This window comes from Leptinotarsa decemlineata, unplaced genomic scaffold (genome assembly GCF_025532065.1).
Source record: "Leptinotarsa decemlineata unplaced genomic scaffold, Ldec_3_MD MMD2_tig00026354_RagTag_RagTag, whole genome shotgun sequence".
Taxonomy (NCBI): domain Eukaryota; kingdom Metazoa; phylum Arthropoda; class Insecta; order Coleoptera; family Chrysomelidae; genus Leptinotarsa; species Leptinotarsa decemlineata.
Genome location: NW_027412702.1, coordinates 15,130,565 through 15,146,720, shown reverse-complemented (window position 1 = coordinate 15,146,720; position 16,156 = coordinate 15,130,565). Strand labels below are relative to the sequence as shown.

The window sequence follows — 16,156 nt, the reverse complement described above, 5'->3', positions numbered from 1 at the left end:
ACACCCATACACCCCTTCGCAGGGGTTGCGCTATTCAACATACTTCTTGGTGATTTTCATCTTGGCAGTCGATGCGCATCAGACAAAAACTAATTATTTTTCAAGTTTTTTTCCGCCATCCACCAGCTTTGCAGGGGTTGAGAGTGTTTTTGTTTCCATGAAACAATTTTGATCTTGACGGTCGGAGCGCTTTTGACAAAACTAGTTATTTTTGACAATTTTTTCAGCGTCCATTCCTTTCGAAGAATTGATTACGATTTTCATTCCAACGATTCTTTTTGAAAAATTCATGTTACCTTTCTTAAATGAAATTCACCAATAAATCCTTACCATCCTGGCCAATATTTTTCTCCAGTATTCCTTATTTTAACTATTATCATATAATCCACTTCAATGTTTTGCTATAGTTCAATGTGTGCTGTTTAAAAATCGACAAAAGTGTTTGCATTAATTTTTTCTGTAATTCTTATTAAAGAGTCTTTTTATACAAAACTGTTACTTTTTCGCTCGAAAACTGAGTGTTTTTTTCCAACTTATTATAATAAATAATAAATACCGATGCCACTGTGCCTGTGACTAAGATGTCTAAAAAACCCTGGTGCATCTACTCATACCTGCAAAAGTTTGGGATAAAATGAGAGATTTATGGCTAACTTGATTAGCAGAGATCAACGCCGTTTCAGATGGCGCAAGCAGTCATTACAGTAAACTGTAATCATAAGACCACACAGGGTGTATTTGTATTTATATTTAATTCCACATTCATTTTTCATACCTACTGTGCTTTTAGGATAACTTAAAAAGTGAGTTAATGAATTTTTTGTGTTTTAAGTGTTATTGACGAATTGTCAGTATTAAATTGAAAGATAAGTGTCCAAGTTTTGGTGAATTATTAGTTGAAGTTTCAACCCAAGCAAAGTTTTGAAGAAATTTCGTGTAATTTCTTGATATTTCAACTCAAGAAATGTTGGCAGATGTTATTATGTAGTTGACATTGGTTGTTTATCGGAACGAATTCCGCAAAACAGGTGGTAAGTATAAAGATTATATACTTGAATACATGTTTTTAGTATGGTATTGGAATGGAAAAACAACTGAATAATTCACTAGATTACAAAGAAATATTCCCAGTGAATTCTTTGTTGAACTTTTCGATTACCTGTTAAGAGATCATTTTGATAAGCACCAACTTTTAACCGTTTTTTTTCAATTAATAATAAAAAAGTTTCCTCATTGATGCATAAAATTTGGAATAAGCGGTTTATATACGAAGAACAATGTAATGAGTAGAAACACAGCTGTTTTCTAATAGATATTCAACCAAAATACATCTACTCATAGTGACTATGGATGTATGAGTATCACACCTAGCAGTTCTACTCATGAATCAGGACATTGATTTTCTTATACATACACATTTAAGTACACAAAATCACTCAAGAGAAATAGCACTACAGTCCCACCTTGAACTCGTCATGCAAGCCTTTGGGTTCTGCAAATAACTTGGGAGAAATTACAAGGCAAAATTTATTAATTTACAATAGATGTAAGATAATAATAATAATAATAATGACTTTATTCATAAAAAAGAATAATTATAATCATACAAACAAATAATAGCTATGTTGAATAAAGTAAAATGGCAATAAGTGCAGAAGCACTTGTTTCGCCTAAAAAAGAAAACTTAACACATACACACACAAATACATACAGACACTTTTTTTTAAAATAATGTTAGGGCTATAAAATGACCAAATTGTAAACCTAGAAGGTGAACGATCAGAAGGGTGATATTTTTCATTTCATAATAGGTACTGTTGTAAAAAAATTCAAAAAATAATAACGCGCATTATACATTATATTATGAAACTGCTTTATACTTAAATGAATTGATGTTAATGATGTACATGCAAACATATGCATCATATGGGTTCAGGTATATAACAAACATAACACACAAATTTCAAATATTTTTTTTGTCAACAAGTTCAGCAAAAAAATTTCTTGGTTGAGATAATATGAATAATCTTAATTTTTTCTTGAACAAATGAATAATTGTGACACTGCGCATTTCGTCGGGAATAGTATTGAACAGCTTAGGAGCAAGGTAATTGTATGAATGCTGGAAAATTGATTTTTGCGTTTGAGGAATAACGTGGTTATTTTTTTTACGGGTGTTGTATAAGTGAGTCGGAAGGGTGAAACATCTGTTCTTGTAATAAGTTATGACAATATTATAGTAAAACAGTTGGCGGATATTGAAAACTTTAGCTTCGGAATACAATGATTCTGTTGAATAATGTGGTGGTTTTGATAGCATCAATTTCAGGAACCTGTTTTGGAGCACCTCAAGTGGACGAAGGTGTATATGGAATGTTCCACCCCAGCAAGCGATTCCATAGCTCAAATGACTCGCCACGAGTGCGTGATATAGAATTTTGAGATCAGAGTATGTCAGTATTTTCAACAAATATTTGAATTTGTATAGTATACAACGTAACTTATTACAGATATATTGAATATGTTCCTTCCACTTGAGATGTGAGTCAATTATCACACCTAGATATTTCACTTTTGATTCGGGAAGTATTACATGTTGTCCAATCTTCAATTGTGAAAAAGAAGGATTACTGAAATTATTGCAACTGAAGGGTAGATAATGAGTTTTATTGAAATTTACTGTCAACAATCGATGTTCAAGCCAATTTTTTATTGATCCGAGATCAGTTTCAACAATACTTTTCAGTTCCTCCCAGCCATTCGCCTTGTAGAAAATAGCCGTATCGTCTGCAAAACCTAATATTTTACCTTTGCTTTCGATAGAGTACAGTCCATTCACATATATGTTGAAAAGGATTGGTCCTAAAACCGTGCCTTGGGGAACCCCAATAACAGTTTTTCGCGTGTCACTCAACACGTCATCAATTCTCACACACTGGAATCTATCAGTGAGGTAACTTCTGAACAAATTCAAAGTTTTGCCTCTTATACCAATATCCTCCAAGGATTTCAATAGAAGGTCATAGTCAACTGTGTCGAATGCCTTCGACAAGTCGATGAATACGCATAGGCATGGTTTATTTTCATTAAGAGCTGATGATATATCTGTGATGAGAGCTATGATTGCGTCCTGAGTGGATACTTTTTCGCGAAACCCAAACTGACGATTAAATATTATGTTATATTTCGAGACGTACGATGTTAACCTTTTTTTAAGGATTTTTTCAAAAACTTTGTTCAGGTGTGTAGTAAGGGAAATGGGTCTGTAATTTGTAACCACCGTCTCATCGCTGTTCTTGAATAAAGGAATAACTATTGTTTTTTTTAGTGCTGTTGGCCAGAAACCTGTATCCATACACATATTGAAAATGAATGCCAAAGGCTCCTCGATATACAAGGAAATGGATTTCAACGTTTCAGAACAGATACCGTCAATTCCAGTGGATTTTTTTGGCTTTAGATCTTTGATAACCTCTTTGATCTCATTTCTGTTGGTAGGAAGAAGACAAAAGAATTTGGTACAGTTTCAGGGAAATATAGGAAATTTGGGTTTTTTTTATCTTATCTGCCATTTTTTTTCCTAAGGTGGAATATATAAAGTTAAATTCGTTGGCGATTGCATGTTTATCTGTTACAGTACCATCCTCTTCAGTTTTTATTTGAGTAATGGGGCGTTTCGTTTTATGTGTGTTGCTTACTTCTTTTACAACTTCCCATAAGCTTTTAGAGACTGTCGAGTTCATTTTAATTTTTTTCTGATAATAGTCATACTTTGCTCTTCTTATTAAATTTGTTAGTTTATTCTGATATACTCTAAGATCATTCCTCAACTGCATATTCATGGGATTCGAACGTACGCGTTTGAAAAGTTCATTTTTTGTATTAACCGACTTCACTAAACCATTTGTAATCCATGGCGCTATCTTTGTGTTTTTTCTTTTAGGTCTTATTTGAACTGTACATAGTTCTATGGCATTATTGATGATATTGAGGAAACTGTTCATAGCATAATCTGCTGAGGGTGCATTAAAGACAACCTCCCATGATATGTTTTCCATATTTTTTCTTAACTCGGATTGTTTAATGTGCGTCATCGTCTTTTGACTGATTTTTTTATTGCATTGAGGAGTATCAAATATCATTTGAATCGCAGTTGAAAAATGATCGGTGATATCAGTTCGAATTACCATAGCAATAACTCTTTCAAGCAGTAGCGGAACTGCTCTGATAAAGATGTGATCGATACAAGATCCGTTATCTCCTTGCATTCGAGTCGGGTTATTGATAGCGGAAACATAGCCAAACTCACTCAGGATATTCAAATATTCATCAGTCACATCGTTATTTCTCAAAATATCAATGTTGATGTCGCCTAAAAATATGGAATAAGAAGCTGTATCAGAAGAACAAGTTTGTAAATATGTATATAAGTCCCTACTGAAGTCGTAAGGGTCTGTAGATGGGGGTCGATAAATTGAAAATAAATATATATAAGTATTTCCGAATTCAACTTTCAACTCGATAGCTTTAATATGGTTTATCTTTACTATTTTATGGTAATAATTGAGGTGGGATCGAATATAAATCACTACTCCGTCATTTTGGTTTAAATCACCTTCGCTATATAGCATATCATATCCTGGAATGCCATACAGTTCAGGATTTTTCAACACCCATGTTTCTGTTAAAGCCACACAATCTATATCAGAATTCAAACCGCTGAGGAAAACTTTAAATTCATCGAGATTCTTATTTAGGCTGCGAATATTGTTATGAAGTATTTTGAAATTGCACGAACTTTTGTTGACGTCCAAAATATTTTTACATTCATTGTAGTTTTGAAGGGTGAAAGTTTCAATCGTATCTACATTGAAATCACGGATGTATTGATCCATTGAAGAAAGGAAAGAGCTGAGCTAAATTCATTAACTAAAAGATTATGATTACACAGATAACCTGCGATTAAAAATGCAACCTATCGATCATGAACTTGAAAGAATGGAATGATTGTATTCAATGTAGAAGAGCTATCGTGGATAATTGATGAGTCCGAAGAAAAAATATGCATCAATAATTGAAAGTTATTCTTTTTTTTGTGAGTTTGATCGTAATCTAATGGTTTTGTCAGCTTTCAGAATTTTCTTTGTGTTACCGCTAGATTTTGGAGTGTTGTTCAGTTGATTACTTGTCTTAGTGTCTTTGAAGTTTTTTGGTATTTGAATTTTATCTTCCAAGTGTAATAGCAATGGCTGAGTTGGGGTGGCTGGCGTGCTATTACACTTTCTCTCTGTTTCTTGCTCCGCTTCTTGTAATTCTTGTAGTGAGAATACCTTATCCTCTATAACTAAATTACTCCCTTTGATGAAGCACCTCTTGCCGTTGCGTCTCTCTTGGAGAAGATACTCCTTTAGTGAAAGAAATTATCTGCGCTGCTGATCAGTTAAATCGTGAGCTATAGAGAATCTGCTTCCTTTGAGTTTTTTACTATTTTTTATAATTTCAGTTTTTTTGATGTGAGACAAAAATTCAATTTTCAGAGGACGCTTCTCTTTTTTTCCAAGACAATAAAAGTTGTTCAAGTCTGATTCTTTTACTTCGACTTCCACCAGTTTACTGAGTTCACTGCAAATGAATTCAGATGTAATATTTTCGTTAGGTGTGGACCACCCAAATACAATAATATTGTTTCGTTTTTCGTTCCATTCTAATTTCTCCAATTTTTCTTTCAGGAACGAGTTCTCGTCTTCGAGTTGTTGAACTCTAAACTTGAGATCCTCAATTTTGAGCAAAATTTTTGCCTTGCTCGCTTCAATGCTGTTCTTCAACTCTATTTTAGTTTTTCTAATTTCCTCTAAAATCAGTTGTGTTTTATCATCCATAATTTACGATTTGAAAATCCGAACGGAGAAATTGGTTATTCTGCTGGCTTTCGAATTATGGTGGGATAGTGCCCCAGCCGTAATCCTTATCATAAAATTTTCAGGACGGATCGTAAACAATGTGATTGCCCACAGTTTTTGAAGAAAATATGGTTTTCTACTCACATTTAATATGAAGTTTGTATTCACATTCACTTCACCAAACCTAATTCACTGTTTTGAAGAATTAATTTTTGTTCTGTATGGAGTTAAATGCAGTAGGTTGAGAGAGAAGAATTAAACGTTGTTTCACTATTCCACCGTTTCAAATTTATATTTTTAATGGCTTGTATTATCGTTCATTTCTGAAACAGATAGATATCAAGTTGACAATGTTATTGAATTTTAAAATAAGATGGTCAATTACCTTCCGTTGATCATCAGACGTATTGAATAACTTCTTTGGTTCAGAAAGAATGTGAACTATTTATTGTCTGTAAAAGTATATTAAAGTTTATAAGATTTCTGTATTTATAATTATTGAAATTTACAGTTCCAGCATAAATTGAAAAAAGTTTAATTCAAATATCTTCCATTATTATTATTTTAATTTGATTTCATTGAGTCATATTTTTTGCTATGATTGCATGTGCAGGTCATCACTGATAGACCAATTTGACACTTGACCCCCATGCCAATTAAAATTTTGAAAAAAGTTGCCAGCCCCAGCCATCTATCGAGCAATCACAGTGTTTTTTAAAAAAAAAAATAGTATCGGTAATAGCCCCCAAACGTTTTTTTCATGTTTCTACGTCAAACCGTTCAAAAGTTAAGTTAGTTTTTTATCAGTCTGAGGTGAAATTGTATTTAATATCCTTACCAGTGGTAAATTAACTTCCAGTTTCCTTGTGATGGGATTTCTTTTATATTCAGGTTCCCACGAAAAGTAAAATTCCGTAATGTTCAGAGAACACCATGGTTGAATTTCTGCAGACTGCATGAAAGTAGTTTAGTGTCTTTTAGAATACAAATACAAAATGTCTTCTGAAATACTTTAATTGCTTACTACAACCTTTTACATTGAGTCTGTAAAAGAGTTCTTTTTTTCAAACAATGTGATCATCAATTATGATACTGGTAGTTTTTTGAAAATATTCAATCAAATTTTAAAAAAACATACAGCTGATGAGAGTATCACATCTCAACAGATATTTTTAGATTTTTCAAAATTTGACTCACAGAAAATTGTATTTTTTTTAATTTTTATTTTCGAGGGCTCTTTCATTATGCTCTTTAGCACAGCAGATATTCAATCTAGAGATCAAATATGCCCTCAGTGCCTCTCTTGACAATTCTTCCTTGTAGTGTTCACAACCTACAATATTTTTGGGAGAAAAATTTGACAATTTGATTAAAATTACTGGAAAGCAATTTCTTTTAAGTTCCCTCTCAAAAACACCTGATATTATTGTGGCTTCAACATCGTGAAGAAAGCTATTAATTTTTTGTGATGGTAATGTTAAAAATCCTCTGCTCTTGTTTCTTATGAGGGAATTGAATATTTCATTTCCCTTCCCCAATATCGAATCCACACATTCTCCACATTTGGTGTTGCCTTTAATTTTTTTTTGCAACATATTCACAGAAATAAGCAAAAGCTTCATCAATACCTGAGAAGTCCTCTTCAATTTCGGAGATAGTTTCTTCTATTTCAATATAGAATATAAATTTTTGCTGTTTTTCTTTCAGATCTCCAATATGAAGAAGGGATTTCATCATTTCTCCTCCACTAACATTACTATCCCTGGGCAGTTTTATCAGAGAATAGAGGGACATTAGACGGAATATTTGTCCAACTTGAATTGACTCGGGATGAGTATTGCATCCACCTGCAGCTCTCATCATCCCAAAAATGCTGAAAATGATATCAACAAAGTTGATTGGAATTGTTTTGGATATGTGAACATTATCACCTCCAAATGATCTTGGTTCAATCTGGATGTCATCAAGTATTTGAAACCAAAATGGGGTTAGGAATATTCTCTAGTTGAATACTGCTAGAATTTGCCAATGGATGTTTTGTGACAGAGTGTGAATCGGGTAGAAAACTACAGGATGGACTAGGAAAAACGTTTAGTGGAAGTTCAGGAGCGGTTTCACTGAGAAATAAAAAATATCAAAATACCTATTTTTATTATAAAAATGACTATCACGTCAATTTCACAATAGAACTTGTCTAAAATCTAAATTTTTCATGATGATCTTCTACCACATAGTAACGGCTATATATCCATCAATTTACTTGTCTCAAACATGTTTTACCCTTTAGATCAATAAATGGTATTTAATTAAATTAATAAAACTATATAAATAATCACACAATCCTTATCAGATATTTGGCAGAAGCTTTATCAAATATTCTTTGAAAAAACTGATCACAGAATTAAATATAGGAATTCAAGTACTTCAGTTGTTCATGTTTCAAACGGAGTTTTTTCCACTGGATAATCCAACTGCAAACTGAAAAATAAAACCAGTTATAAAAAAATGAAAATCAATCTTTGAATCTGGGAAAATTTCAGCATCCTTCATCAACAATTTTCAATAGCTCATGTAGTATGATTTCATGACTAACTTCAATGTTTTGGTTGGTTTTCGGGTTTTGCTGTTGTCTTCTTTGGTAAACTCCAAACGTTTTAACTGCAACTGCGACAGTCAGCGGTGTTGACGAAGTACTCCATATAAGATATTCATTGAAACTAATTTCAGTATCAACTTTATTCTCTAAGATTACTTCATCAACGCAACTGAATATGATTGTCTCAGTTGCAGTCAAATATTTTTACTGAAAATGATCAGGGCAAAGCCAGGAAACTAACTATTACGAAATTAGACAGGGTGGGTTTATACATTCAGTTCGATTTTAGAAATATTTCATGCTGATTTCAGAATCGAAGTTACACTAAATCATTATTTTATCTATTCAAAATTACATCTGGTTTCATTGATTGTCCAGAAATTCTCTCACTTATAACTTCCAACGTTCCACGGAGGTCCATTAGACAAATAAAGCTATTTATTACACCATATCACTTAACTAACTATTGGTATCATTCTCCTTTATCTGAAATGTTGAGACTTGAAAATAACTACTCTGATAAAATCAATTTCTTCTGTGATAATGAAAATATTTTTAAGAATCTCACTCTTTGCTCATGTAAATGTTTTTCATTAATTTAATTGTCCTTCATTTAACACACATAAATGTGTCTATAATAATTATAGTAGTAGTAGTATATATAAGTGGTTACAGTACAAGCTTTCTTTGTTATATAATTTATTGTAAACAAAAATTGGGGTTCACCTATATACAAATGAATAAATTGAGACTAAAATGGTATTTGTTAAAATTGGTTTTTCTGTTAACCAGCTGTCGTTCCCCTACAAACGGCAGCCCTCAGAAGTCGAAACTTGTGCGAACAGGGATTAACGAAATCTTACCTTTTAACGTGCGATTCTTAGCATGTATACCTAAATATAACCCTTTGTTCGATAACAACTTTTCCATTAATTTTTTTTTATTCCTACTGGCATTTCATTATAACCGTCTCACAAGAAAGATTCTAAAAGATACACCTCTTTTTGATTATGTTCTCAGAAGAGGCTGTTTATAATAATGATATCGTATTTATTATTTCCATGTGTAAGCAGGACGCTTACACAGATATTGACAAATATGAAATATCAGGAAATTCAGGGTGAAGTTAATGAAGTTAATTTTCTGTGAATCAGGCATTTGTAGAAAATGTTGTTCAACTTTACCCCTTTCTTCCACTATCACCTTTTATTATATTAGCACCTATTAGCCCGTATTGAATAATGATGTACTTTTATGAAAGGTATGAAGGGAAAATATGATGTAAAATATTGAACAAAACAGTAGCTGCGATCATTGAAATAAAAAATAATATGAAATGTTATAACTAAACTCCACACATTCAGACAATTTGTGACATATCCCTTTTTCAACATGATTCAATTAAATAATTGTACATAAATATCTCTTCTCATATTATGTTATCAATAACTTTCTTCAAAGTCCGTTATGAGCCTTATATGAAATTTGTAAAAGGACATTGATATGCTTGAGTTGAACTGAAAACAACAACAATCTTTTATCTTCAAGAGAAATGAATGGCATAGAGTGTTTGTTTCCAACTGCAAACTTCTCAGGGTTACCGTTAGAGAACAGCCGGTTGAAAAGAACCTTTTTTTGTAGATAGGTATAGCTAGAAGGGGTTATTTATCATTTCATATATGAATAATTTGATATTTATCATTTTGATAACACCAAGTGTTCTCTCTTGATTTGTATGTGATCAAATTTGCATTTGATACCTTATTCAACGGATACTTTCCAACTACAGAAATTATTAGTAAACTGATTCTGGAAATGGTGCACGTTTTCTTGAAATTCGTACAATTAAGTACTTCTCTACAAGTGCACCTTGAAAAAATATACAAATCTTTGATAGGATTTATAGGTAGTGCTGTAGAAACTGAATACTCACATGCATGATGGTTTGGCACCCTTCAATAGTTTTTTCTCACCAATGAAATGGATGGGAAAATGCTTTGAGCAAATAAAAGCACCATCAGGCAGATATTTCCTAACAGCATCCATCCACAGTTTCCTCTTGTTTTCATCCTATAAATTACAGATTTTGATCAGGTACAATGCACAAATAAAACCATTCAAATCACCAATTGAGAACAAGTAAAGTTAAAAGAGCATACTGTTTGGTTGCTTGGAACCAACAATTACTACGAGTATATATTTAAGACAGCATTAGGTTTCTCATCATACATGAGTAGTCTTTTTACCACCCAATAATTTTTTTTATACAAGTCCACAGTACAACAACATCCTCGAGTCCTACAATAATTTTCCACAAGATTTCAAAAATATACAACATTCTGTTAGGCTTGGGGAACTATTTGTTTGACATGGAGCCCTACTCAGTGATTTTCAAACTTAATCTATGATTTATTAATTGTTGATATAGATTTAATTTTTTATTTGTTTCAAATTTTATGCTGATATTAATATCATGATATTTTAAATGGATGTTAAATTTCATGTAATTGTAAACTTACTTACTTCTCATAATAATTCTGTAGAAATGCAATAAATCTATCTGCATACTGTAATATTCATCTGTAGGTATCTATGATTCTATGAGTAGACTTTTCTTGCAACTAGGTATTGAGTTGTATTTAAAAAAAATTAAAAAAAGCATAAGTGAATGTTTATTTTCAATTTGATATTATGATTAAGAAAGTAATGATACTCTAGTAGCAGAAGGTGGATTTGAAAGGGTGAAGGATTATTCAAAATATGAAGTTGGTTTTTGGTGTAGGCTGATACAAACTTAGTTTATCCGTGGTGGATTGACAGTAATTATAAAATGTTTCATTTACCTTTGGCACTGAATACAGATGATTACTCGAATTTTTACACTGTCCACACAAAATACAGAATTGTCCCATTTTACAAAAAGTATCCTTATACACTATATAAAACTATTCCTTATTACTACTGAAAAATGTAACCAAACTAAAATAACTGAGAACTAACGAACGAAAACTATAATAAAAAATGCGAACAATGTAAAGATTGGGATGACAAAAAAATATCAATTTCAAAATACCAAAAGTTGAAAATTCTTTTTGACAATGACAGATAATTAATTTGACTGACTCAGTGGGGACTCGAACAATTCAGAATAGCGGCATCTTGGGAAAACTCTCGTAAGTGTTGTTAAAAGCAACAGGTGGTTCCTTCAAAAAGTTCAAAACAAAATCTAAGCGTTACCAACACCAGAGTTTCTAGGAATCTTACCTGTGACTGTGCCTTCGGCGATCTTCGGAAATTGTAGCTGATAAATATTGCTGCCAAGTTCACGTCGGATTTATCGTAATGAAGTAAGGTTAAAGTAACTTTAAATTTTTTATTTATAAACTACTAATTATTCCTTATTCCTAGACACGTATGATTTTTACGAGATGACGACCTTAACCAAAGATATTACGCTTCAAGAAAACATTCCATCAAACATTCTTATGGACAAACATATTGAATTCATCAGAGACTATGGGCAAAAAGAAAATAGCTATGAATATGGAATGACGGATTATCTTCGAGTATCTGGTATGTACTGGGGTCTGACAGCTTTGGAACTGATGAACACTTCACCACCTCAGAGTAAAGATGAGGTTTGAGTCATTCCCATTAGCAAAAGGTCAACTACTGACCTCTCATTTTCAGATTGCGAAGTACATCAAAAGCTGCCAAGACCCGGAAAGTGGAGGAATTAGTGCTTGTCAGAAACATGATCCTCATATCCTCCACACCTTGAGTGCTGTGCAGATTCTTTGCATTTATGACAACTTGGATGCTGTAGACATTGAAGCCATCGTTTCTTATGTAGCCAGTCTTCAGCTACCTGATGGTAGTTTCATGGGCGATAAATGGGGAGAAGTTGATACGAGATTTTCCTTTTGTGCAGTTGCGATTCTGTCCTTGTTGAATAAGATGGATGTAATTGATGTGAACAAAGCAGTAGATTTCATTGCTTCGTGCAGGAATTTCGACGGTGGTTTCGGTTCAAGACCCTTATCAGAAAGTCATGCTGGTCTTATTTATTGCTGTGTTGGATTTTTATCTATCACCAATAGGTAAAACAAACTTCATAGAATGTTTAAAGTTTGGACTTCCATTGTATGAAACCATTGTTAAACCATCTAAACTATCTAGTTCCTATCATAAAAATTATGTATGAATTGTATTTTTAATAAATTATACAGGGTGGCTACAGAGGGTGATATAACGCACTATTATACTTTACAGTGTAGGACTCACATTTATATTCTGACACTTTATAGCAAAGCTTATTGTTAATTCATCTGAAATTGGAATTTTCAACAGGTGATGATCGACTGTATTGCCAAACATGCGCCAAACTAACTGACTGTTATAAGGAAACAAGTATAGCTGAGGCACCAGTCAATCTAATAAGACTCAACCTCTGTCGGAAGCACCAAACTCTTTCGAAGGTTTGGAATAGATGTACACTTCAATCTAGCAGACCACTGTTGTAATATTTATGCAGTCATTGTTCACTGTCATTTTGGCGTTGAATTTTGTCATTATTACGCCTTGGTCAAAGACGAAACGGACTGGTTTAAGTTTGACTACAGTCGTGTCATGAAGTGTTCTGGCGATGTATTGAATGTATTGGGGCCTCTAGAGACATCCTACATTTTGATTTATGAGAGAGAGGACATTGGCAGATCAAGATCTTTAGATGATGTGGTGCTGCAGGTTTTTTCTGGTTTTTTTGCAGCTGAAAAAGCAAATGCGCCACTGGAATCAGTGAAGCGTTGAAGTTTCTGCTGATATTTTGAAAAACATTTGTAGAATAATGGACAAGTTACATTTTTAGTTTCAAAATTCTTTGTGTTTTCTGGGGAAACACTGATAGTTGTCTCACTAGTCCCCTAATCCAGGTCAATAGGAAGTGGACATTCTGAAATTGAAAAATGTTTCCAACAGGATGGGACACTTTGTCCTCAGTCAGTTTTTCTATAAGTCTGATTACACTATTGAATTTTCTAATTTTTGAATTGGGAAATGGAAGCAATTGTATGATCTGTCATACATCTAGATCTAACCTGAGTTTTTATAGGATTAGTCAACAAGCAACATGTTCTAAAGATTCAGTCTAATATTTTTTGGTCTTTCTACAACATTAAGTTCAGCATTACAAGTTTTGAAACCAACTTTTTTCAGAAACTGACCATGACCATACACGCCAAATTTCCTTTTTTTATAAGAAACAGTATTTCTGTTAATTTTATGAAATGTAGCTAAAAAAAGGTTTAATTTTATTCATGTATATTTCAGTTCAGAATATATCTATACAGTAAATCATTTCAACAATAACTACTTGAATTCACACAATTTCAAAATATTAAGGGTTCTACTGAAATATACACATGGCAAGTGAGATCTTGCTTTATCAAATGAAAATAATGGCGTTTTTCGCCAATCTTTTCATTTGATAAGGATTCATGTGAATCCTATTATTATATCTCAAAATATGGCTAAACGACGATCATTGCTCTGTACCCTGTATACTGTATATACTTGATATTGTTTGATGTTCATTTCTAGCATCTTTTGTTGTGTATACTTGAGTCATATAATTTTTTGTTTCAGTACTAGTAGATTTCAAATCTGGTAATGCTTTGAAACAATGAAACTCCAAACCTCTAACATTCAAAAACAATTGTAAAAATTTCAAGGTATGATGATGTAATGAAATTAACATTTTTTCTCAGGTTAGATATCGTTAACCGTGATACTTTAGCCTGGTGGCTTTGCGAGCGTCAACTTCCTTCCGGTGGGTTGAATGGTCGCCCTGAGAAACTCCCAGACGTTTGCTATTCATGGTGGGTCTTATCAACCCTCACTATACTTGGAAGACTACATTGGATCGATGCAAGTGCACTAAAGAACTTCATTTTGGCATGCCAAGACTCTGAAACAGGAGGATTTGCTGATAGGCCTGGCGATATTGCTGATCCGTTCCATACTTTGTTTGGTTTAGCAGCAATGTCGCTCTTAGGACATGAGTCTGTACAGAAAGTCAATCCTACTTACTGCATGCCACAGAATGTCATCGATAGACTGCAGCTCAAGCCTCAGAGACTAACAGATTGATGTGGTTTTTTTGTACTTCGTCATTCAATTTAGTTGTAAGATTATTATAAACAAACTAAAATATTTATTAAACATTTTTTTGAATATATGAAAATTTAAATGAAACAAGATAAATGAGATGAGTAAATATGGTTATTGAATTTGAATATTTGATGGTAGATCAGTGGCTTTGGTTTTTTAATAGACTGGCATCTGGGGATATATAAAACATTTAAAAAAATTCAATAGTATTAAAATTCTCGTTAAACCAATTATCACCTTCGTATATATAATAATTTTTTTGGCATGATGTTATAAATTTCATAAAGTTGGAGGTTTTGGGTTGAAATGGAGTCTTCTGTTAACCAGCTGTCATTCTCAAATGAATAACCCTCCAAAATATAAACTTGTTTTTAATATGCCATGTGTAGAATAGATTAAATAATGCACAACCTAAATGTATATCTATTGTGTCAGATTTGGGGTCGAACCAACATCACAGTTGCTTACCAACTGGCTACTGCAGTATGACCACAGAAAAAAAATCATGAAGGCGGTAGATCAGATAGTTCTACTATAGTTATGTATAGTTACTCTGTCTTAATGATTTTGTTTACTGTCGAGCGAGCTTGAAACAATGAAATAATGTTTCCACGATGTTTACAAAGGTATTTTATGAACATATAAAATTAAAGTTTTGAAAATCAAGGTATTGATGCAACTTCTGTAAATCGGTAAAACACCCTAAAATTATGTCTTGAATTTTTTTCTAATCTCGGAAAGCTCAGCAGCCTGTCAAGTCCCTTAATTGCCCGCATTTGATGTCACTTGAATTATTTCACAAACAAAAAACTGGCTACGTTTATAGCATATTTAATGAGGATGTCTTAGAATGGCAGAGAGTATTTTGATTTGTAAAGGAAACATTAGCCTACACTAGAAAAAACTACCGATAAGATCAGGAGGTCGTAGATATACTATGTAGCCGAATCAACGAGTTTTTTCCTCAGAAGATCTCACAAACAGTTCAGGTATTGGATTTTTTTGAAATTTTTGTTGTGAAATTGAAACTGGAAACCTTTTGAAGCGAGGACAGAATTACAGTGTCATCCCCAAAAGTATGCACCACCATATGAGAAACTTATTTATTAAGGATTTTTCGACAAAAAGTTATTCTTGACAAAAGTTTGTACATCCCCTAAAACTAAAGATGCACCAACAAAATACAGTACAACACACGTAATATACGAGAAGCCTTCAAATATTAGATTTTGTGGCAAGAGTAAAGTACTCTCAGAAAAGTTGTTCAGTATTGAAGAATATATCTAAATTTGAAGTCATGGCCATCTAAGTGGAGTTTTATATTTTTAACCATTTTTTTTTCAAATGAGGACTACAAAAAACAAATTTTTGCTAAAACCATTGTCCAAGTTAGACAATGCTAAAACGATAGACAGCATCCTGTATATGACAGTTCATTTTGAAAGCCAGTAATATTACAAATTACACAACTGTCGTGTTAACCACAGACAAA

At 32.8% G+C, this 16,156-nt stretch overlaps 2 protein-coding genes and 2 long non-coding RNA genes across 6 annotated transcripts; 2 read left to right on the top strand and 2 right to left on the bottom strand.

Moving 5' to 3' along the window:
• Positions 1 to 290: 290 nt before the first annotated feature.
• On the bottom strand, positions 291 to 11,843 carry LOC141486447 (uncharacterized). Its single transcript, XR_012467845.1, has 2 exons — positions 11,761 to 11,843; positions 291 to 570 (listed from the first exon to the last, which is right to left on the bottom strand). It is a non-coding gene; the product is annotated as an uncharacterized lncRNA (long non-coding RNA).
• LOC141486448 (uncharacterized) lies at positions 582 to 11,266 on the top strand. Its single transcript, XR_012467846.1, has 2 exons — positions 582 to 1,031; positions 7,608 to 11,266. It is a non-coding gene; the product is annotated as an uncharacterized lncRNA (long non-coding RNA).
• On the bottom strand, positions 7,849 to 11,585 carry LOC141486446 (uncharacterized). Of its 2 annotated transcripts, none has more exons than XM_074184434.1 (3): positions 11,340 to 11,550; positions 10,430 to 10,566; positions 7,849 to 8,017 (listed from the first exon to the last, which is right to left on the bottom strand). In XM_074184434.1, the coding sequence occupies exons 1-3, from the start codon at positions 11,406 to 11,408 to the stop codon at positions 7,864 to 7,866; spliced, it is 360 nt and encodes a 119-aa protein (XP_074040535.1). In that variant the 5' UTR covers positions 11,409 to 11,550; the 3' UTR covers positions 7,849 to 7,863. The 2 variants fall into 2 exon arrangements, with proteins under 2 accessions (XP_074040535.1, XP_074040536.1); XM_074184435.1 differs by lacking the exon at positions 7,849 to 8,017 and adding an exon at positions 8,035 to 8,378 and having other exon boundaries at positions 11,340 to 11,585.
• betaggt-II (geranylgeranyl transferase type-2 subunit beta) lies at positions 11,760 to 14,729 on the top strand. 2 transcript variants are annotated; one of them, XM_023162417.2, is made up of 4 exons: positions 11,760 to 11,843; positions 11,905 to 12,134; positions 12,187 to 12,596; positions 14,262 to 14,729. In XM_023162417.2, exons 2-4 carry the CDS (start codon positions 11,925 to 11,927, stop codon positions 14,641 to 14,643), a joined length of 1,002 nt encoding a protein of 333 aa, XP_023018185.2. In that variant the 5' UTR covers positions 11,760 to 11,843; positions 11,905 to 11,924; the 3' UTR covers positions 14,644 to 14,729. The 2 variants fall into 2 exon arrangements, with proteins under 2 accessions (XP_023018185.2, XP_074040533.1); XM_074184432.1 differs by lacking the exon at positions 11,760 to 11,843 and having other exon boundaries at positions 11,850 to 12,134.
• The last annotated feature ends 1,427 nt before the right edge of the window (positions 14,730 to 16,156 follow it).

Excerpts from the sequence above, each read along its gene's own strand:
- LOC141486446 (XM_074184434.1), bottom strand. The coding sequence starts at position 11,408 with ATGGGACAATTCTGTATTTTGTGTGGACAGTGTAAAAATTCGAGTAAT. Across the intron at positions 10,567-11,339 it reads ATCTGTATTCAGTGCCAAAG|GATGAAAACAAGAGGAAACT; the intron begins GTAAATGAAACA and ends TGTAATTTATAG. Across the intron at positions 8,018-10,429 it reads GGTGCCAAACCATCATGCAT|TGAAACCGCTCCTGAACTTC; the intron begins GTGAGTATTCAG and ends TTTATTTCTCAG.
- betaggt-II (XM_023162417.2), top strand. The coding sequence starts at position 11,925 with ATGACGACCTTAACCAAAGATATTACGCTTCAAGAAAACATTCCATCA. Across the intron at positions 12,135-12,186 it reads CACCTCAGAGTAAAGATGAG|ATTGCGAAGTACATCAAAAG; the intron begins GTTTGAGTCATT and ends TCTCATTTTCAG. Across the intron at positions 12,597-14,261 it reads TTTTTATCTATCACCAATAG|GTTAGATATCGTTAACCGTG; the intron begins GTAAAACAAACT and ends ATTTTTTCTCAG.